The sequence below is a fragment of the Lathamus discolor genome, chromosome 10 (genome assembly GCF_037157495.1).
Source record: "Lathamus discolor isolate bLatDis1 chromosome 10, bLatDis1.hap1, whole genome shotgun sequence".
NCBI lineage: Eukaryota > Metazoa > Chordata > Aves > Psittaciformes > Psittacidae > Lathamus > Lathamus discolor.
The window spans coordinates 10,902,735-10,925,092 of NC_088893.1; the positions used below are offsets into that span (position 1 = coordinate 10,902,735).

Below are 22,358 nucleotides of genomic sequence, written 5' to 3' on the forward strand. Positions count from 1 at the left end.
CCCTCTCTGTACGTTTCAGATATGTGCCATCATTGGAGGAACATTTACTGTAGCTGGGATCCTCGACTCCTGCATTTTCACAGCATCAGAGGCCTGGAAGAAGATCCAGCTGGGGAAAATGCAGTAGCAGTGAAACTCTGCTTTAAACCACGACACCTAGCCTCCAAGGATAGGAGCAAAGATCGAGAAATCTGCCACTACCTGTTTTTGTCTTTATTTTCTATTTGATTGAATCAGTAAGTTTTTCTCTGATCAGACTGTTCAGTGAAGACCTCTTCAACAAATCAAAGAAATGTCCATGCATTTCAGAGCTCTGAGAGTGAAAAATCAATGGAATCAGGGCATGGATTTCAGTTGTCTCCCCCCAGAAAGAGGTTGAAATGCCATATATGAAATACACTGTCAGATCTAAGTAAGGATGACAGTCTGTTCTCTGGGAGGTTCCTATGGCAGTGTACAAACTAGGTAGTAGATTGAAAAGAGTTGAGCTGTCTTGTGGCACTTTTTGGAATTCTGTTGGATTTGCATGATTAGACAATCGACTTTTGAATAAGGCAGAAATTATACATTAGGAAGAAATTCCACCTGTGGTGCCAAAAAGGTGATGATGTATCTGTTGGTGAGGAATGGAAAATGTTAGTCCCTGTAGCAAACTTTAGAGACAGAGAGCAGAAATAACATCAAGAAACGTTTTGTGCTTTTATTGAAAGCTCTTTTGTTCAGATATGACCTTTTTAATGAAATGAGCAAACAAGAAGAGGAAGCCTTCCCCCAGCTACTTTTTCCTGGGTAATCTGTGATCCAGGCAGTGGAGGGCTTTTCTTTTACTCTGAATGTAAAAGTGGTTTCATTTCTTCCCAGAAACTGAATATCCAGTCTTGTGTTTACAGGTGGCATGAAGTAAAAAAACCAAACTGAGCAACACAGTTTTATGTGGCCTTTGCTTTGAAAGGGAATAGTTGTCTTTATAACATTAGCTTTTATTCTTCCGTACGTTTTTTAAACACAGACCACCCAACACTCTGGATTCTGCACTTCTGCTTTATTATTATTGCCGTTGTTATTTTGGGAAAGGGTTGTATATTGTTTGTGTTCAGAAAAACGGTGCAGTCTTCCGGGTGGATAAGCACAGCTTACTGTCTTGCTTCATGTGTGCATATTGAATACACCTGTCAAACACAGAAGTCTGTCTTTTGAAGGGTTTATGGTGCCTCCCTCTACCTTTAAAATCCAGTCAGGCATCTTTTCTGAGCCCTAGACTGACACTGTTCACCCACAGGTACACCAGTAGCAGGGCAGGCATTCCCACAAGCTGGCCCCTGCTAGTAGTTGTTTTGTTTTATTCCTTAAAATGGTACCTGAGCTTCCATGCCCATTCATTCAGGCCTTGTCTTCTGGGGCCTCCAATAAATGGAGGGAAGGCTACTGCCAGGTATGGCTTGCATGTAATGGTAGACACGAGTTCACTAAAATTAGACCAATATCCACCAGTGCATTTTCCATAGCCTCCTAAATGTTCCTTGAGTAGTAACAGTCTCCGCATGCTTTGTAAATGTCTGAGCTGAGGATACCTAAATTTTAAGTGTTGCAGGATGGATAAAAACCATAAAGTAAAAATATTCTACTCAATCAATGCTGTAAATTCTAAGATGGGTGCAGGATTTCTCTTGGATAGTATCTACTGCCCGCTGCCCTTTACTGGAGGCAGAAGCAGGCAAACATTATACTGTAATAATAAGAATCTTTGAATATTCAGTGTTAATGATAGAGTCTAATGCATTTCAAAAGTATTCCTAATACGTGTCTGTTGGAATTGTCTCTTTGCTTTGGAAGTAGGGACGGTAGCCAGTTTATCCACACGCCAAAAAGAAGAAGCCAACCACAGTCCCCTGCTGTCCTCTGCCCTGTAGTGACTTTGGACAAATTACAGCATTGGAATTTTTCCCTGTTCTTATTATGGACTGATTGCTATTGCTTTAGGTGTAAACTGGATTGTGTAACTTCCTGTACCTGTTAATGTATGGATAGATTTTATACATTTTTTTCCATTTACAAAAATCAACTTGAAAATGAGATGCTTGTCTTCATTTCGGTGTGTGCGTCCATGTGCTCACGAGTGGTACCCACTGGATGGAAGCAGCTGCCCAGTGAGAGCTGGGTTTTCCATTGCAGTTGCCTCTCTTGCTGGCTGAAGGATTTCGTCTAATCCACTGTGACCAGCTGAAGCTCACAGCAAAAATGTCCTGGTTTTTCCTCCTGAATTTGTTGGGTCTTTGCTCACAGCTTGTGAACCCAGTGGATTACAGGGATGTAACTATCCGTATCTTAGCAGTGCACCCTTTTTCTGAGCTGTGCAGGAGAACACCTTTGTAGTGCAATGGATTGTACTGTTAGTTTTCTAAAATGTCTTCCCTGGTGTAATGTCTTCGACACAAACAAGCAAAGCTTGTTGCAAATCCCTTGTGTCCCCTGGCATGTTATTTCTGCCCTTCTCTCCATCCTCGGTCTGCATTAAAACACTGCCTTCTGTGCAGTCCAAGCCACTTCTCTAAACCAGACCAGTGAAATTGTTTGGCTTTTTTTGGAAATGACAGATGCACACTTCAGTGTGCCTGCTCTCTCTGCCAAAATGTCCACTGCAATAACATAATAAATCACTTCTTTTTTTGCTAGATGTGGAAACAAAATTGTACTCAAGTGCTGGCAAAACGCTGATGAAGAAACAGTCCATACCCTTCTTCTTCTGTAAGCCAGGTCTAAGCCTTTGAGTATTGCCAAGTTAATGCTACCTTCTGGGTCTGCTCTAAGTTGTGGCAAGCTTGTCCTTCAGACGTGGCTGGCTTGGGTCATGTAATGATGCTACATCATGTGTTTACAGAAGAATCTGCTCTTCAAATGTGAAAGTGAGGTGGTTTCTGTTGTGGCAGTCCTGCCACATGCATGCATGGCTCACTAGACTTCACTTGTGTTTTCAAACACTTTCTAGAGACAAAATGAACTTAGTTATGCTTTTAAATGTCATTGCAAACAAAGATAATGTCAAGCCATAGTGGAAGAAAAACCATCAACTGGAGGTGTTTATCCATATTCCTGTCTTTGCTCTTCTAAGTCAGTATTTTGACGGAAGTATTTATGGTTTTCCAGGAAAGGCATCCCTGTAGGAAATAAAATATTTAGAACTTCCAGTTTAAATTATTCTTTCTAAAGGTACACTCCATCATGTGGTGAGAACCTGTGGCATAGGATGCTTTGTAGTGGTGGAGTTAAAATGTTTCACTGTAGGGAAAGCTGTGCTTGGGTATATTCTAGGCAGTATGTGGACTGCTGAAGATTATTTTTGAAGAAAAAATACAGAAATGGGTAAGAAAAAAATCAGCAGATATTTGTGTTTCATCTGTTTTATCAAATACTTACCAACCACTGCTCTGTAAAGATCTGCAGCACAAATTGTAATGTCTGTAGTTAGTTTCAGTATGTTTCTCATTTAAAGTTATTTTTTATTTGTGTGATACACCAGCTGTTCGGGATGAGAATGGCTGTGATGAGTATCTGTTTTAGAACAGGGGTCTGACGTTTCAGATGAAATATGTCAATGAGGTGTTTCTTAGTAGTCCTTGGAAGAAAGGAAGAGGAGGGCAGGGGAGGGAGGACATAGCCCTGTAGTATGTTATGGCAATGTTTAAAGCACAAGTCTTTTGCATTTTTACAGTGGAGATTGTTGAGGAGTTTTGGCATTTCTCTTCTAATTTGCAACCTTATGTTAATAAAATATTAGCCTATTTAGTTCTATAATTAAAAATAAAACTCGTGTTCTGATGGGCTTCTTGTTGCACTACTATTGCAAAATCAATCTAAAAGGGCTTTTTTTGTTGTTTTTAATTATCGTTTCAGCAAACTAAGCCTTATCACACAATGAAATCACTGTAAGCCAGGTCACTGTGTAGAAAGTTAACATGAGGCTCTTTTGTAATCAGCACTGAGTCATGTCTGGACATTCAGTGCTCCGTTTTGAACAGTACCAACTGTCCCAACCTCCCTTATTTAATGAGAGGTGAGTGGACTGTGCTTGGAACTTGCTGGGTTTGGCTTTAGTCACTGGGCCACTTGGTATATAAAATAACCTGGGTTTTGTTACCCCCCCCCCCCCCCTTTTAATTTCTTATTAGCCTTGCTTCACTAAGTGTTGAAATAAGCGTCTGAGGCAATTGTTGAAGATTAAACAGTAAAGGGTTACAACACAGTGAATTTGGGCACTATGTATCTGTGCCATATTCAGAAACCACATCTTCTTAAGCTCCGATATTGCTTATTACATTAGTGTCTGCCACACAACATCTTTGGGAAGGAAGAGATCCTACCCCCTTCGAAATGGACCTCAAGAACATGTTGGAACTGGATGTCCAGCAGGGCCAGGGTAGTGCTGAAGGTTCCTGCCTCTGTCTATAGAATGAGTCAAGGCACTGGGACAGGCGTTTGTCCAGCTCTCACCCTGCTGCAGCTCAACACCATGGAAACTCTTCCATATAAACCCAAAACCCAGCCCAGTGTCGACTGCTGCCGACCCCCCTGCTTGGTTCATACCGACCACCACCCCCTCCCCCGGGAACGATTTTCCTTCAGAATAAATTCAACCGTGTCCTGGCAAGATTTAGCAGCGCCGAATCTACCGGGCCGGCGGCGGGAGGAGGCTGGATGGAGGCTTCCGTCTTCCTCCGCGCCCGGGGAGGGATGGATCGCCCCGGCTCCAGGCACGGTGGCAGGAAGGATGCAGCAGCGGGACTGCTGCAGCTGTGACCTCCGGCCACCAGGGGGAGCCGGCGGCCGCAGCTGGGCGCGCTGGTCTCGCGAGACCCCTGCGAGTGCTCTCGGCGGCGGAAGCGGGCGCACTTCCTCTTTCCGGGTGACTGTGGCGGCGGCGGCAGCGGGGTAAGGGCGGCCCGGTGCGGCCTGTGGGCATCCGCCGCCATCCTGCGCGGGGCGGCCCAGCGCTGTGCCCCGCTGGCCGGGCGCGGAGGGCGCTGCCCGGGGGGAACGGGAAGGGCCGCGGGCCGGGGGTTTTGGGGGGGCGCGGCCCGGCTTGGCGCTGCTGGCTGCCTGGAGAGGGCAGCGGGGGCGGCCCGGGCTCGCCGGCCCTGAGGCGGATCTGCCCTGAGGGTGCGAGCGTGTCCCGGGCGGAGAGCGGCGGGTAAGCCGGTGCAGGATCCCGGCCCCGGAGCGTGGCTGCAGGGCTGCCCCGAGCTGCCTCCGGCGGTGCCCCGTGGGGCTCGGACTCTGGAGAGAGCTCCCGCTGCCCTGGCCTGCTCTCTGGCAACGGGTTATTTGGTTAATACAGCTCAGGCGGAAAGTGTGGTCTTCAGCTTGCGGAGTGCCCTGGCTTGATGCACAGCCCAGACCAGCCTGCACAGGAGGTGGAGTTACGCAAAAGTGTCGCTTAATGGATATGCGTTTGTCAGTCAGGATGAGTTACACCATGCCAGTCTTGTAGTGCGGTTGTTAAGATTTGGAGAAAGCCAAAAGCATTCTGCATTTCGTGATCTGTTGTGTACACCTGTCTGGTGGTGTGCTTTTATAGGAGATCCCTGAGCAGTACGAGTTCCCTCTTTCTCAGAGTCCAAAATACACAATTAACACTTGTCAGTCAGATGTCCTGCCTTCTGAGAACAGCGAGCTTTGAAATAGGAAGAACGGTCTGATGTGCACGTGTGTAGCCCATCTGTCAATCACAGGGTCATTGTTGCGCAAGGAATATATTTAAACCTTACTTGAAGCCCACTCTGTAAGGTGTATTAATTGGGAGTACGACTTAAAACAGTTAAGAAAGTTAAAATTGCTTTTTGTATGTGCTAGCATAGTTTGTGTGGGTAGGTGATAGAGCAGTGCATATAAGTTGTCAAACTATTGGTTTTCTTTCTGCAGCCAAAATGAAGTTCAATCCGTTTGTGACCTCAGACCGCAGCAAGAACCGCAAACGTCACTTCAATGCCCCTTCTCACATTCGGAGAAAAATAATGTCCTCCCCTCTCTCCAAGGAGCTGCGGCAGAAATACAACGTCCGCTCTATGCCCATTCGGAAGGATGATGAAGTCCAGGTACGTGCACTGTTTGTCTTTGAGCTGTACCAGCACACGTGAACTTCTGGCTGGTTTAGTTTTATATATAGCCTGTGTGAAAGGGAAGGGCTGGGCAAATTCACGTTGTTGCTGGAGCTGTGCCACAAGTTTGCATCATAGACTTGGGCTGTTGAGGTCACATCAGTGACAAGAAACATACAAGGAGCACATTATATTTTCCATTTTAGTAATTGCTGAAATTGTCCAGTAATTGATGTTTCTGTGGCACGTGTATACAAAGAGCAGGGTTGGGGTTTCAACCTGTGCAGTTTCGGGTTTTTGCTGGGATAAGTAGATGTAGTAATTGTGTAAGGGATGCTTCCTGTGTTGTGCTCAGGTTGTGCGGGGACACTACAAAGGACAGCAGATTGGCAAGGTGGTCCAGGTGTACAGGAAGAAATACGTCATCTACATTGAACGCGTTCAGCGGGAGAAGGCAAACGGCACAACTGTCCATGTGGGGATCCATCCCAGCAAGGTACAGTGCATGACAAGGGATATGAAATGCATGAGGAGACCTTGCTGGAAAAGGAAGATGCTGCTGCTGGCAGGAGTTGAACCTTGTCATGGCACGTTAAGTAATGGATGGAGATACTCCAGCACTGGGGGATAATAAACAAGGAAAATGGTGTCATGATAGTAGAGAAGTGAATTGAAACCAAGAACACCTTGATGTTTCTAGGTCTCATTAGGTGGAGATGCCGCTACAGACTTTAGAGTCTTGCTGAATACTTTGAAGAGCTTGGTATTTTTAAAGCACAAAATGCGTCATTTAGAACAATCCTTCATCTTTACTACATGGCAGTTAAGGAGGTGTTAGAATGTTTGGATAGATGCTCAGAATCGTGATATGTTCTTGTGTGCTATTTTGAACAAAGTTCTGAATCTGGTTTTAGCCTGAAGCCGTTTAACATGTTTATAGAGTTCATGAAAACAGGCAAAGCCTGTTTGGATCATAACAGGGAGACATTTCAGATTAAACAGAACAAGTAGCCAAAACCTGGTTTGAAGCAGATGAAATTAGTCTGCTTCAGCCTTGCCTTGTGGGGACACGTACTGAAGTGTCGGTGGAAGAAATCCAGTTGTAACAGGTTTTCTGATCTAAATGGTTGGTATGTTCAGCAGAGGGAGAGCAGGGTCATTACAAAACAACATAATGGCTTGTGTGCAGTAATAACATTTGATGGACAAGGTGACATTGCAGTGGAGCCAGTATGCACGTTGCTTGTGTGATAAATAGCAGTGAAGGACTTCTGTGCTGGTCCTTTATTTCTTTGAAGTTGTCTCTAATTGGTAATCAGATTTTAAAGATTCTGGTTATTAATGTAGAAGGAACAGAAGTGGGGTGGATGAACAGTTTTTACCTCTCTTAGGTAAAGAGGTAGGAATTCGTACCAATTATGAGATACCTACATGCACAATGGAATTGAGGAGGAATGTGCAGGCCTGCTGCAGTCTATATGGTTTTTCTGGGATTTGGTTGTCAGTTAGATTTTAAGGTACTCCTTTCAGTAATATTTGAGGGGGCACAGGAAACACTGAAGACCAAAAATTAGGCTTTGTTAGAAACTGAGGCTGTGGTAACAAATGGTCTGTGCAGTTTATCTTTGATGTGTCCTTGCTAGTTGTACTTGACAGTTGCCTGGCCACCTCATATCTGTGTCTTTACATGAGTCACTGTGGTGCATTGGCTTCTGCTGTGGCCTGTAGTTCAGGCAGATGCATTGGCTGTTCAGCCAGTACGGCAGTGAGATGCTAACAGCCAGCAACAGCAGCATGGCTTTCCAGTGTTCCAAAATTTAGGTAATACTATTTAAAACATGGAAGAATTAAAATAGTGGTCCATGACTTGCTTTTGTGGTGGTGGGATCCACTGTACTGCATTTCAGGTGGATGCTTGAGCAGCATAATGGAAATGAGAGTTACTTCAAAGTAATTATTTTATTGTGCAGTTAATGGACATCTGGCTGCTCTTCAGTTTGTGTGTTTGGCTGTGCATCAAAAGCAACTGTCCACAAACCCAGATCCCTGAGTGTACCTGGGACAGTTGTGATATACACGCTTGTGAGGTGGGCAGATGCCAACTTTATGAAGTTTAACCATGACAAGTGCAAGGTCCTACACCTGGATCAGAGCAATCCCAGGCACAGCTACAGGTTGGGCACAGAAGAGATTCAGAGCAGCCCTGTGGAGAAGGACTTGGGGGTGTTGGTCGATGAGAAACTTAACATGAGCTGGCAGTGTGCACTCACAGCCCAGAAAGCCAACCGTATCCTGGGCTGCATCAAAAGGAGCATGACCAGCAGGTCGAAGGAGGTGCTCCTGCCCCTCTACTCTGCTCTCATGAGACCTCACGTGGAATATTGTGTACAGTTCTGGTGTCCTCAACATAAAAAGGACATGGAACTGTTGGAGCAAGTCCAGAGGAGGGCCATGAGCATGATCAGGGGACTGGAGCACCTCCCGTATGAAGACAGGTGGAGAAAGTTGGGGTTGTTCAGACTGGAGAAGAGAAGGCTGCGTGGAGACCTCATAGCAGCCTTCCAATACCTGAAGGGGGCCTGTGAGGATGCTGGGGAGGGATTCTTCATTAGGGACTGTAGTAATAGGACAAGGGGTAACGGATTAAAACTTAAACAGGGGAAGTTTAGATTGGATATAAGGAAGAAGTTATTTACTCTAAGAACTCTACAACTTTGGTTGCCCAAGGAAGCTGTGAATGCTCCATTGCTGGTGGTGCTCAAGGCCAGGTTGGACAAAGCCTTGGGCGACATGGTTTAGTGTGAGTTTAGTGCCCCATGGCAGGGGCGTTGGAACTAGATGATCTTAAGATCCTTTCAAACCATAACTGCTCTATGATTCTATGACATACGGAGGCAATTCAGTACCTCAGTCCTACCTGAATCAAATGAGATGGTCTGTGGAAATAGCACTTGTGTGCCAGGGCTGACCTTCTGGGACCATGCTGTATTACCACAGCTCTGTCAGGTTGCTCGGCTTCAACACTGAAGTGACACTGAATTCTCTGTCCTTTCTCTAGGTGGTGATCACCAGGCTAAAACTGGACAAAGATCGCAAAAAGATCTTGGAGCGTAAAGCAAAATCCCGCCAGGTTGGCAAGGAGAAGGGCAAATACAAGGAAGAAACGATCGAAAAGATGCAAGAATAGATTATTTCCTATTGAAACCATTAAAGAACTGCTAAAATTTAAATCTATCGTTGTGTCTTCTTTAGAAAATCTTTATATAGTATGTCTGGTTTGCGTTTAAATGTTCATTCTCATGTTTTGATGTTGGCTACGTAAAAAGTACTTCCACTAAATCAAGAACCTTTTAAGATAAAAACTCTTTTTCCGTAAGGAATGTTTCAACGAGTGTTAGAGTAGTGCAGTCCTGAAACGTGCATTTAATGACCATTGTGCTTCTGTCTCTTCCACTGATCTTTAACACTTAGATGGGTTCATGGTTTTAAATGAATGTGTTCGTTGCACCATTTAAAGTAAGCTATTTCTTTCCATGAATCTCCTGTAATCCTCTTAAATTATGTGGGGTTTTTCAACTGTCTTATGAACTTGACATTAGAGATGACATTTTAGAGGTTCACCAGGCACACTGGGGCCAGACATAGCGCTGAATTTGCTGAATGATGTCTTGGGCTCTTGGATTAATGGTGGAGTTTAAGGACAGGACTTTACCTCACCAGTGCTGTGCAGCACAGCTGCCTGGTTTGACAAGGGTAGGAGTGAAGGCAGGCTCAATCCTGCTGATAACACTATTTTGGATGCACTTTTCTGTAAGAGGAAATTAGGTTTTTAGTACTTCATACACATAATTGAGAGCTGCCACAGCGTGGTGAAAACTGCTCTGCAATTAAGTGAATTTACTGGCTTAGTGAACAGCCCTCTTAATTGCTGGTACAGAGGGAAAGCAAGCCAGCTTCTCCTGAATCATGCCACTTTGAAAACAGGGATGCTGAGGATTGAGGAAAATCAGAATTCCAGGTTGGAAGAGACCTTAAGGATCATGTGGTTCTTACGCAAAGCCTAGACTAGGTGTCCCAGCACCCTGTCCAGCTGAGTCATAAGAGTGTCCAGTGGTGAGGAATCCACCACTTCTCTGGGGAGGTTATTTCAATGGCTGATTGTGAAAAAGTTTCCTCTTCTGTTCAGCCGGCATCTCCCCAGGAGTAACTTGTGCCATTAGCCCTCACCTTTTCCATGTGACTGTATAAAAAGGGAGTCTCAGTCCTCTTTGTAGCCACCTTTTAAATACTGGAAGATGGTGATGAGGTCTCCCCTGAGCTGCCTTTTCTCAGGGTTGAACTAGCCCAGCTTTCAGCCTTTCCTCACACACATCCCAGTCCTTGGATCATCTTTAGGGCCTTTCTCTGGGTCCCTTCCAGCCTGCCCACTTCTTGTACAATGGGGACCAAACCTGAGCACAGTATTCCAGGTGTGGCCTGACCAGCACTGAGTGGGACAATGACATCTTCACCTCTGCTGGTGATGCCCTTGACGTTGGCTTACTTTGCCGCAGCAGCCCTGTTCACTCGCACTGAGCTTGCTGTGCCCCAGGACCACACGTGCACTTCTGAAGCCGTTTACAGGCAGTAACCCGAAGGCTGCTTGAGCCTTTTAGCGTCACTACTTTGACGCTTGTTCAGCGCTTTTACGTACCCCGCAGCCCATCCGAGCGCACACGCCGCTGAATGAGCTTTCTGTTCACCTGCGCCAGCGAGCTCAGCACGGCCCTCGGCTCCGCTGCTCCTCCCGGGCCCTGCCCGCGGCACCGCGCGCTCCGCCCGGGGGCTGCTCCCTCTTCCCAGTCGCAGATGAGCCCGAAGCCAGCGCCTGCCCCGGAGGAGCTGAGCTCCGCCCTCGCCCGGACAGCGAGGCCTCCGCTCGGGGCCGGGTCGCTCCGCCCTCCGCGGCCCGCTCCCTCAGCGCCGCCGCGCCGCCAGGTGCGGCGCCGCCCGCCGGGCTCCGGTGACGTAGCGGGCGCTGATTGGCGCAGGCGGCGGGGCGGGGCGCTGCGGCCGGCCGAGAGGAAGGGGTGGGGAGGCGCTGCGCCTGGGCGCACCGGGCCGCTTCCCTCTGCCGCTGCCCCGGCCATGGCGTACGGTGGCCTCACGGTGCCCATCATCGTCATGAGCGTTTTCTGGGGGGTGGTCGGAGGCGTCCTGCCGTGGCTCATACCCAAGGGGCCCAACCGAGGGTGAGTGACTGGGGGGAGCCCGGGGTCGCGCTGCGGGGCTCAGCGATCCCCTGCCCGCCTCTTCCCCTCGGGTCTGCTGAGCGGCCCGTGTGTGAGGAGGCCCCCGGGCGGGGGCGAGCCCGCTGCCCGAGGCGGCGGCCTGGCGGAGGCAAGCCGTGCCCTTGCGGGCCTGCCGGGCAGCGGCGGCCCTGCGGCTTCGGCTCGCCCGAGTTCCCGTTTCCCTCGCCGCCGAGGCCCGCCGGCCGCCCCGGAGCCCCGCAGCGCCGTGTCTGCCGGCCGCGGAGCCGCCGCCTCCTGCCGCAGTGTTCCTGCGGGCTCCCCGTCGCTGGCGCAGCGCGGAGGGCGGGCGGGCCCAGGCGCCTGTGCCGGGCGGGCTCCAGCCCGCGGGGGAGGCCGGAGCCAGGAGCGGTGTCTCCGTGCCTTGGTAATCCGTTACGGTGTTCAGTTTTCCCCTCGAGCCCTGTAAACATCCGCGTACGCGGCGTCCTGTGGTGAGGCCGTCTGATGTGAGGTTGATGTTTGAGCAGTGACTTCCTTCTCGTTTCCTTACTTGACCTTCCCTAACTTACTGCACCGTCCAGTTTCACACTGGATGAGGGTGAAAAAAAAATTGCTGTAGTAGATCTCCTTTGTGTGTTTTAGTGTATGTTGGTGGCCTGAGGACAAAAGCGGGGGCATCTAAGCAGGTGTTTTCCCTGCAGTGGTCGTAGCTGCTCAGAGTAAAAGTAGACAAGTTTTTGTCTTTCTCTTTTCCCTAGGAGATAATGACTTCTTAATCTCTCTTCCTCTCTCTGACATCCCCTCTACTCCACAGGTACCAACTGTCTTTTCTCTTAGTTGTTTGTCTAAACTCAGAGGAATTTTCCTCAAGTTCTGTTTAGCTCTGGTGTTTGCTGCCTCCATGTCAAACCTGGAAGGTGTTTTGTGCCTGAAAACTTGCCTGTCCTCAGAAATACCTTGGAAACACGTCTTCCAGGCATGTCCTTAAAGTATGCGGGTCACCAACGGATGTTCTGTAGTTATGCCAAAATGTGATTGTTTAACAAATACGATAAAAGCACTGCTACGTTCTATAGCATGTAGCAAAACGACAGCAAAGAAAACCCCAAAACATTTTAGCCAAAGCCTATTTCTGAATACAGTTGTTCTTTTTCTAACAAAAGAAGTTAATGCAGACTTTAGGTGACCTAGGAATTCACATTGCACAGGTTAAGGCTCCCAAACAGTGACTCTGGGACCCCCTGGAAAGGATGGGTTCCTGAAGCTTAATCCAAGGCTGTGTTAGCTTTGCTATGTTCATTTTAAAGTGGAAAAGGTGGGTGTGTATGGATAGATGAGAAATATTAAATGTTACCCGTGTCACAAAAGAGTTAGAAGGAACTAACCTGGCATGAGGTTTTGTTCCTTGGTTTGGGGGTGGAAATACATAGAGTGAAACCCCTTTTTATAATCGGAAAAAGCCCAAATAAACAAAATTCCTCTACTTTGTTACTAAGTTCCATTAGTTGCATAGATCAGTTGCTGCTAGGAAATGTCATTTTGTTTCCTCACATTTCAAAGTCATATGTGTGTACAATGTCATTTTACCATTTTCAGTTTCAAGAGCTGCTTGGTTCTTGCTTCTTTTCAGCTTAATAATGGTTTCTGATACAGTTTCAGCAAGAAAGGAAAATCTTGTAGTTCAGATTTTTTGTATTCTGTTTGCAAACCCCTCACTCGTGATGTAAAATTTAAAATACTTATTTTTATACTGAAATTTTCTGTAAGGAGAATTTTGCAGTTTTGTAAGGAGAACATGTTTCTTGCTTACTGTTAGCATTACAACATCCAGCTTCAATAGTTTATTAAGTTGCTGGTGGAATTGACTATGAAATTGAGTGAGGACACTGCGTGTATGAGACTTTGCTCCTCTTTGGGGTGATTTTTGTTAAATACAGCTGTATACTTCTGTTTGTCAGAGCTGTGTCAGCTCTTCTGCAGAGCCTTAGCTGTGCCTCTGCAAATTATTCAGCTGGAAGAAGTTGGAACACTTGTGTTGAGTCACCTTCCACATGATCAAAGTTGAAGTTGTTCTTGTCTGCTGGGGTTTCTTTTCCAGTGTATCTTGTGGTCAGTCATAACATGACACCTAATCAGATGTTTCTCTCCTTCCTTTTTGCAGTGTTATCAACACAATGCTGGTGACATGTGCTGTTTGCTGCTACCTATTGTAAGTATAAATAATGTCTTGCCTCTTAACCAAGGCACAGTTCTGATGCAACCAGAAGTTCCTTTTTTATATCCTCAAAACATTTAGGAAGCAGCTTTTCTAATGTGTCACAGCTGTAGACACAATGGTATTCTTTGACAGGTCTTAGAATACTTAGTTCTAAAAACCTTCAGCATGCTGAAGAAAACATTTTCCTGAAGGAAGATACTGAATGAAAACAAGCCTGAATTCCTTTTGTTGTCCTCTGACACATAACTGTTGAATTGCATTCTGTGTTGACCTGATGTTGTGCCTTTCCAGTTCACTGGCTTGTTCACTCACAGGTGTAATGGCAGTTTGTCAGTTCCACAAGTTTTCTGATTCGCAGTAGAGTGACGACTTTATGCCTTTTTTGTTTTGTATAAGTTACACTTATTTATGAGGTGATATTAATTTAAACCTACTGATGAGTTTTGCTTTACTTAGTTTGGTTGAATATATTCTGAAAATCTGGCAGGGCAGTGGGTGGAAAAACTTATATGTGTGGTTTTCATATATGACAATTTTTGTGACAGACTTGTGTGCTTTGCTTTATTAAAACCTTTTCTGTTTAAATACATGGTATATTTTCATGCTGCCTCTTTTCTGTAAGAGAATTAGTAAAAATAACAAAAAGTCTGGTTAGATCTTTAAGGCTAACTTGTAATAAAATCATTATTCAGAGTTCCTTTTGAACCTGAGTGGCATTTGTACTTTCCTGAAGTATTTAGGTGTTATTTATGCTATTCTAAGGAGCTTAACATGAATATTTAGAGAAATGCATCTCTAATCTCAAGAGTCATTCTTAGGAACTGGCAGTCAAAAGCTGTATTATCAGTGTTGGTATGTTCCAGAAGAGGCCTGTTTGGCTCCATGTTGGGTTAGCTTGTGCCACAGGCTTATGCAGGTTTGATTTAGATTAACAATGTGATATTCAGATTTTATACAGTTTAGGCCTATTTTGTTTTTGTTTTACTCTGAGTATTTGACACACAAAGTCTTAAATCATTTTACTGGATGATTTAGAAGTACAGCAATTAGGTTCTGTATTTTGTACCTACACAGTTCTTTTAATTCAAAAAACTACTATTGAGCAGATGTAGAAGCTTGAAGAGATTTGTTGTACCAGCAGCTTGAATTTAGGATTGGAATTTGAGAATCTCAGGGCTATGAAGGCCTCCTTGACTGCATATAAAGTTCAGTGGTCTGGAGTTTGTTTTGGTTAAAGTTCTCACTTAAGTTCTCCCTACTTTGCATTTCAACAAAAATAAGGCTCTACTCTTCTAAAATCCTCAAAGCTCGGGGATGAAGAAGGATAGTTTCCTTGAAGTCAAGGCCACGTGGCATCTGCAGAATCTGGATTATGATGTGAAATGTATTTGTTGTAGAATTTCTTGACTGAATGCTGTGAACTCTTCAAATGTGCAGTGGTATTTCACTTCTAAGTTTAATGACTTTTTTGTACTGAAACAAACCTATGATAAATCTACTGTCATTGACATTAATTATAATCCATTCTTGCAAGTCCAGTGAGGGGTTTCTTTTGTAATCTTGTGAGCTCTGATTCGTTTTCTGTATTCACTTTGGCTTTTGCCAGTTAGAACTCGAAAAAGGGAAGCAACACAGTGTTCTAAACCATCAGTAGTTACACCGAACCACATAAATTACCTATATAGTATCTGTTTGCTAGAAAAAGCAGGTTTTTCTTCTTGTGTTCCAAGATATAATTTGCCTCATTGCAGAGTTTTTATTTCCTCCCCTGAATTCTGTATAAAATCACAGAACAGCCCTGGTTGGAAAGCACTCAAAAGATCATCTGGTCTAACCTTTCCTTCCTCTGCTTTATTCAAGTGTTTGTCAGTTTGTTCTTCCCATATTCTTTTCCTCCTTCAGGGGAAGCATTGAAAAATTTTCAGACCTTAATTCATGTGACTAAAGAGAGATCAATTTTTCATACTAGTTTTGAAGGAAGCCTGAAACAATTGCTTCTGAGGATTTTTTGTTAGATACATTAGGGTTAAAATAACTTGTGTTGTCCTAGATCTGGTCAGCTTTATTTGTGCATCCTTAGTAGGTGGCTGGTGCTGTTATCTACCTCTTTTGTAGAGTTGTTCAGAACTCTGCTAGACCTGCTTTCAGTACTCTGAGTTACCTTTCCAGTTGAAAATAAAGAAAAAGCATTTCATGTCTTCATTAAACACCGCTTGTCTGACAAATTGATTTGCATCAAACTGAATTTGTGTTAACTGAATTTGAAATCAAGCATATTTCATTTTAAAGCTCTTTCTTCTGTGTTCAGATTTAGCAGTGATCATTCTGAATAACCATATTGATCACATGGTGTTAATTTGGTTGTCCTATGGAAAAATTTGCATGGGTAAGTGTGCTGTTTGTGTACAAATATTGTACCCAGCAGCCTTTTGAAGGAGAATACATGAGCCTCAGGAACCTGGTAAAATGTAAGGTAAAGGATAAGGAGTTACTGTTGCAGAAATTGCAGGTTCCTCCATGTTTTAAGATATTGTCAAAATCTCAATCTGTCTTGATGTTTCCAAAGCAGTTCCTGAAACGGAACCATGATGTCCTAACAGAGTACAGGGTGCTTGAAAAATAGTATTTACTGATGATTCTGAAAGGATTAAAGTACAGTTGCCCAAAATGACATTTAAACAGAGATAGCAGGACCTTAATTTCTAATATGCAGCATAGACAGATGGCAGTTATGGTAGAAAGACCTTTTAAACAATCTTCCTGGTAGAACATAAGGGACTTTAATTTCCTTGTCTAAGCTGGGTAATTAACACTAAGTGTTGTAAGTGGTATCTGGTAGAATTTAAGGACCTGTGGGTGGCTCAAATGCTGTATTTGATTTTAGCAGCTCTAGAGCATTACACGTTCGATGCAGAGGCTTGCTTTGTTTCGCTTCGAATGTTGTGTTTTGTTTTGCATTGTCATGATAGAATGACAATATAATGCAGCATCACTTAAGCAAAAGCTTTTTTTCATTACTGTCCTTGAATACAAGGCAGTTGTAGAGTTCAGTGCATAACTACTGTTTTGAATTTTTAGGACCTAGCAGAGCAGGAAGGAGGAATATACTCTTGACCTGGAATTTTACTGTGGCTCAGAGCTTGGATATCCAGCATGGTCCCAAAAAATAGCTTTTCAAAACTGCACAGTGATTGCCTAAAGCATGGCTATACGCCTGGGACGCATCAATGTTTTCAATGTGCTTCCAGCTCATTTAGTTGACAGCCATGCCGGGGCTGAACTTAGGGAGCAGAGAGGTGAGATTTTGTACATAGAGTTCCTTCATTCCATGCAGTGAGAGAATAATGTGCTTTAGCTGGCTTTTAGTGTTCCTACCCTCCTCCCACTTCTGTTAGTTCAGGATGCTAAAGGCAGATGGTACAGTGCTCTGGCACCCTTCTGTCTGTCTTTTGTATCTGAAAATTAACCCCCTTGCAAAATAAATGCCATGATATTTTTAAGAGCTAGTTTGCTTTTCCCTTAAGTAAATGTAACATCATGATTAAGGTGCTTTCAAAAGACATTGCTGTCATCACTTTGGATAGCAAAGTAGAAACATGCCAATAACCTTTAGGTTGACTGCTCCTGGTGGTGTCTTGCTGATGATTTAATTGCTCTGTAGAGACTGCTGTGTACTTCAAGGCTTGCAGGACTGATAAGAGGGCTGCAGGCTCACCACATCATTGTAGCAAGTCCTACTCCCTGCAAAACGGAAAGCAGCATTGGAAATAAATATTTGTAAATTGTAAGAGGATTGGGGTGTTTTCTTTAAGTCTTTTGCCCCTGGCTGCCCTGGGCATTTTACAGCCAACCTGCACTTCATCTGCTGGTCAAGCATCAAGGTTTGTGTGGAATTTTCCATGACTGCCTAAGCACCCTGATACATTTGTGGCAGCTCTCGTTACAAAGCTGCTCTGCTTTTTCTCCTCCTTACAAAGCATTCTAGAAATAGCAGACAGATGAGCCTGTGTGTTCGCTAAATGTGTTTATATAGTTAGTATTTAGCATAGATTTAAATCCATGGAAGCATCCATTGCTTTTTCTGAATCCTGTAATATTTACAAAGCAAATATATATTTTAACAGTGGAATATTTATTTCTGTTTAGTTTTCCTGGATATTTTCCACAGACTACATTCCTCTTATTCTCTGTTCTGGCTATGGCTTCTGCAGTATTAGTTTGCAAACTGCTCTGATGACAAGGCTGCTGTTGCTGATGATTTGGCAGTGTTGTCATATTGGTTTTCTTGTTGTGGATTTGTTTGTGTGTTCCTGTAGCATTGCACCCTTTTGCATCGGTTCCGTGTTTCTTGACCTCTGTGCCAGGTTTAAATTCACATTTGTTCAATCTCTGAAAAATATACTCCGTCTGCAAGGGTAGATTGTCATACACTGTGAATGTAAGAGCAAATGAGAGAGAATGTTTATGAAATCTTTCTGTTTAAAGAGTGCTTCAAAGGCACTGAGAAAAGGGCTGTCTCTCTTATGTTTCTGTATTCTGAGCCCACAGATATCTGAGTTTTAGATGTCTCAAAACACTTGTCAAAAAAAAAAAATGGATGAGAGAGATGCTGTCAGGTGGTTTTGTGTTGTTTTAAATTGAACAGGCCAATCCGTTTCAGTTGCAAAATGGTTTGGTACCACCTCTTCATTGCTGGTACCTGGCCTTTATGTTTGAGCTCGGGTGAAATTTTGATTTGATACTAGACCTTCCTGAAAATAGTCTTTCTATCTCTGTTAGTACTTGTGCTTTGGACAAGCTTTTCCATTATTGTAAGCTTTGTGATTTGGCTGATGTCTCTTTTGGGTTGGGGGGGTTGTCTTGCAGTTGGCTGATTGCGATTCTGGCTCAACTCAACCCTCTCTTTGGGCCGCAGTTAAGCAATGAAACAATCTGGTACCTTAAATACCACTGGCCTTAAGGATGTCTGTCCTATGCTGAAATCTGTTGACTAGGTGAGTATGATCAGATTTATTAATATTTTTGGTACATTAAAGCTTCAGGAGAAATGGAGCAGTAGTTGTAGGCAGTGTGTTCAGAATTGCTAGCTGTTTTGCAGGAGAAATCTACCTTTATATAGGCTGCAACAAAACATCTTTTGGATATTAATCTTGAATGGATACCATGAAAACTTGGTCTGAATTCTTGTCCAGTTATTTTTCTCTGCTATCATGTCATATGGTGGTGTGTTCAGCAAGCAGGGGTTTGTAAGAAGAACAGAATGTTTCTTCTACCAATAAAAAGAAAATCAGGCTGGGGTGTCTTTTACTAGCTGGCGTAAGTGGATTTCCTGAACTTTAACTATTGTTAAACCTCTCTTTAAGCTTACGACCATTTCACCAAGACCTGGCCTGATTTCCAAGGCAGTGTAAAGCTGCCTTCATTCATCTGGCAAATCAGAGTGAGAACTGTAGTTAGAATGGTTCTTCTCTCCTGTCAAAGTACAGCACTAACACTGAGCTTACAGATGAATGTTGCTTTGGGTTTTGGGTTTTGTTTGGTTTTTAATAATAGCCTGTGTGTAACATTAATCATAGACAAGCCTGGTTGTTGCTCTCTAGGTAGCGCTATTGGAATGCTGCTGTTGCAGTTCCTGGGCATGCTTTCTGACTTGATCTGCAGTAAATACAAAGTCTTGTACTACAAGTACCATGATGACTTTGGGTTTCTTTGGAACAGAAGCATTTGGAGTTGAAGGTTCAAATGAAGGATAACTGTGGAAACAAGTACCCATGATTTTAGTTCTTATGCTGGTGACTGAATAACTTATATGTGCTTAGTTTTTTACCTGTTTGGGGTAGGGTTTTTTTGTCTTTTTATGTTTAACTGCCTACCCCTTTGCTGTTGCTGGTTCTGTTTACAGAAGTCCAATAGTAGCAGACAGATGACAGTTGATGTTACAGCTCAGTTAAATGCTGTCTGTAAAGCATCCTGAACATTTACCCTGAAGCAAAGCTCCACTGCTGCAAAGCAGGCTTCATCTAAATTGTGGTGTTGTCAAACTGGCATGTGTATGTGTCTGTATCTTCTTCTAAGCAGCAAGCAGAAGCTAAAGGTAGACTCAGCCCTGCTTCGAGGCCTGTAATTAGCCAAGTCAGACAAGCTGAATTTCCTGGGTACATTTTCACTGCTCGTGTGTTAACGTATAATGAGCTAGCTAAAACAGAGACCAGTGTATTCTAGTAATGGACATACAGATCTCTCAATCCTATAGGATAATTCAGTTGCCTGGGATCTGAAGTGATCTGTGTGTTACAAGCAGCAAGGAGAAACTGGAGATGAGATACAACTCTTGGACTCTAGCTGCCTGATGAAAGAATCAGGCTTTCCCTCTCCCTTTCAGTGAAGAATTTTCCAGAGAGCTGAAGGTAGATATATACCGAGGAAGAGAGGGAGCTAATGTGGGATGGCCAGTAAGTTTGTGTGAGGAGCTGTCATTTTTTAACTTATTAGTGGAGAATTTAAGGCCTATATAGCACACACTGTTGTGTTCTGTGAGGCAGATTGGTTTAACCTTCGATCTGTCTCATTTCATTGCCTTAATTTTGGAATAAAATGAAAGTTCTCATCATCTTGAAACAGAATGATTTTAAAAAATAAAAGTCCATAATAGTCTTCAAATAGCCTAGTTAAATGTTATGTTTTCTTGCTAGAAATGTGCTGTTTCAGGACATACCATTCTCTATGATCTTGTTTGAATTACTCTTGTGTTGAGAGAGCTGAGCAGCAAGGAGGTGGCTGTCTTGATCAGACTGCAGTGTCCTGTCTTGTGCTGTTGTGTACCTCTGCACTCAGAACCTCCAGTTGAGTTTGTCACTGGATGGGAGCTGTGAATTAGACTCCATCTGACACTGCATGGAATCCTATAAATATAGCTACTGTTTCATGTTTGGTCAATTATTTTTGGCTTTTAAGAAGTGTTTTTCCAGCACATATTTTACTTGACCAACAGAACGGGCTGAAAATGCACACAGAAAGCATTCTAGTGAGGAGCTTCTACAGACATTGGCTAGATCGAGCCGTGCCAGATTACGGAGGATCGGCCTTTCTTTTAGGTCAGTATCCCTCCAAGTGATGATGTATCAGATGACTTGTCTGCATAATCAAGTTAATGGCTTAAATGGCTGTACATAAGAACATGCAGACTTCTGTAGCTGTGGTTATGTGGGCTGTAGCCTCTTCTAAGCAGTGTGACCCAATGCCACCTTTTCTCTGCAAATTTGTAGGTCTGTGTTCTCAGACCAGGAACTTTCTTCATGCTATTAAGTACAGGAAGTATGATCCAGATGACTGGATGCTGCTACAGCACTGAAAACTTTCTAGGAAATAGTTGTTCTGCAGCTTGTAATGTAACTGTAACTACTTGCAGTACCTTAACAAATGAAACTGCTAAGAAAGCAAGAAAGTAGGTATTATTCTAGAAGGTCCATACAGGTGAATTATCTACAGTTCTTCACTATTTCTCAGTGCATTTGTGGAATGGAAGTTGTCGTGGCTAGCAACCAGGTCTTCAATTGGTCAATTGTTTCCATGGAAAGCAATAATTGAAGTTGTCTCTTGCTTTGCAGGTAAAGAAGAGATTTTTTCCAGATGAAACACTCCACTGCCCAAAGATGCCCTTAACATAGTCGGTTGGATACCAAGCCTACATATTAATGCCTTAACCTTTCTATTGTGCTTCAAATGGCTTGTTCAAAGCCCTGTATTTTTTCCTACTATACCTTTAACAGTGTGCCTAATGGAGTTTATACTACTCTTTGGTGCTGTAAATTTTTGTCTCTTAACTTCACATGTGATGAAAATTTCTAAAGTTTTTATGGGTAATAGCTTTCCTACTCATTTTTCTCACTCTACGGGAAGACTGTATATATGTTACAAGCCTTAGGCTGTCTGTTGCTGGCTGTTCACCCCTGTTCTGTTTGACTGCAATTGGTAAAATGTCTGCAATAAACTGTATGAGGAGAAGACGAACAGTGGTGCCACATGTTGATGGCATTTCTTATTTTAAATGAGTTGTATTCTTGGGGAAATTTAGCCTTAAGTTTCTCATGCCTGGAAATAAAACTAATCTCTGCTTTATACATAAAGTTCTTGTGCCATGTTTAACTGTTATGATGTGCATTTTACTGGGTTTAATCAGACAATAGTTAGCCAAAGTTAAGCTGAGGAAACTTTGGATGATATGGATAAACTGTAATGAATTCATGTCGTGTGATGAGATGAGGATGGTTTTGCTGTCTGTATCAAGACCTCTCAGGTAGTTCTAAAATAGGACTAAATCAGCAATTTAAACTTGCTGGAGGGTCTGCAGGTAGAATTGAATGCTTACTTAGCTCAAGCCTCTTCTCCATGTACTTCACATTGTCCGATACTGGGGGGTACTCAGTAGCAGAGATAACGTGACTAGTTTGGATGAAGCGTGAATAGTAATTTTGATAGGAGACTGATTTACTCCCTGGCCTTTTTGTAGGATCCATATAGCAACAAGCAGTTTGAATTCAACAGCAGACATAGTTGTTTAATACTTGGTTGACACTTGCACATGGAATTGCAGGCCTGATAAAGCACATGGCAATGGAGGCCAGAGATGAAAGATTGCTGAGGCTCCTTGATGCTGGCTGAGTCTGTGGGGCTGGGACTGAATCTAGCAAGTTGTGTGCTAAGGAATCACTTCACAGTATGTAAATACTGCTGCATCACAGGAGTCTTCATGTGTACTTCTTGCCTCCTTATGTCATGGCCAGATAAACTGCAGTTATTCCTTACTGTGTTCTGTTC

At 43.8% G+C, this 22,358-nt stretch overlaps 3 protein-coding genes across 4 annotated transcripts in view; all 3 read left to right on the forward strand.

Annotated features, from left to right (window-relative positions):
* ERGIC1 (endoplasmic reticulum-golgi intermediate compartment 1) overlaps positions 1–2,073 on the forward strand; it is a 58,184-nt gene extending 56,111 nt beyond the window's left edge. For both annotated transcript variants that reach the window (XM_065690856.1, XM_065690855.1), the window contains one exon: positions 20–2,073. In XM_065690856.1, coding sequence (XP_065546928.1) covers positions 20–127 — 108 coding nt within the window. In that variant the 3' untranslated portion in view covers positions 128–2,073. The remainder of the gene's footprint in view (positions 1–19) is intronic.
* Positions 2,074–4,819: 2,746 nt separating this feature from the next.
* RPL26L1 (ribosomal protein L26 like 1) lies at positions 4,820–9,322 on the forward strand. The gene is made up of 4 exons (XM_065690857.1): positions 4,820–4,926; positions 5,917–6,089; positions 6,448–6,588; positions 9,151–9,322. The coding sequence occupies exons 2-4, from the start codon at positions 5,922–5,924 to the stop codon at positions 9,277–9,279; spliced, it is 438 nt and encodes a 145-aa protein (XP_065546929.1). The 5' UTR covers positions 4,820–4,926; positions 5,917–5,921; the 3' UTR covers positions 9,280–9,322.
* Positions 9,323–11,133: 1,811 nt separating this feature from the next.
* Positions 11,134–21,667, forward strand: ATP6V0E1 (ATPase H+ transporting V0 subunit e1). The gene is made up of 4 exons (XM_065690549.1): positions 11,134–11,323; positions 13,485–13,532; positions 18,408–18,535; positions 21,149–21,667. The coding sequence occupies exons 1-3, from the start codon at positions 11,220–11,222 to the stop codon at positions 18,499–18,501; spliced, it is 246 nt and encodes an 81-aa protein (XP_065546621.1). The 5' UTR covers positions 11,134–11,219; the 3' UTR covers positions 18,502–18,535; positions 21,149–21,667.
* Positions 21,668–22,358: the final 691 nt, after the last annotated feature.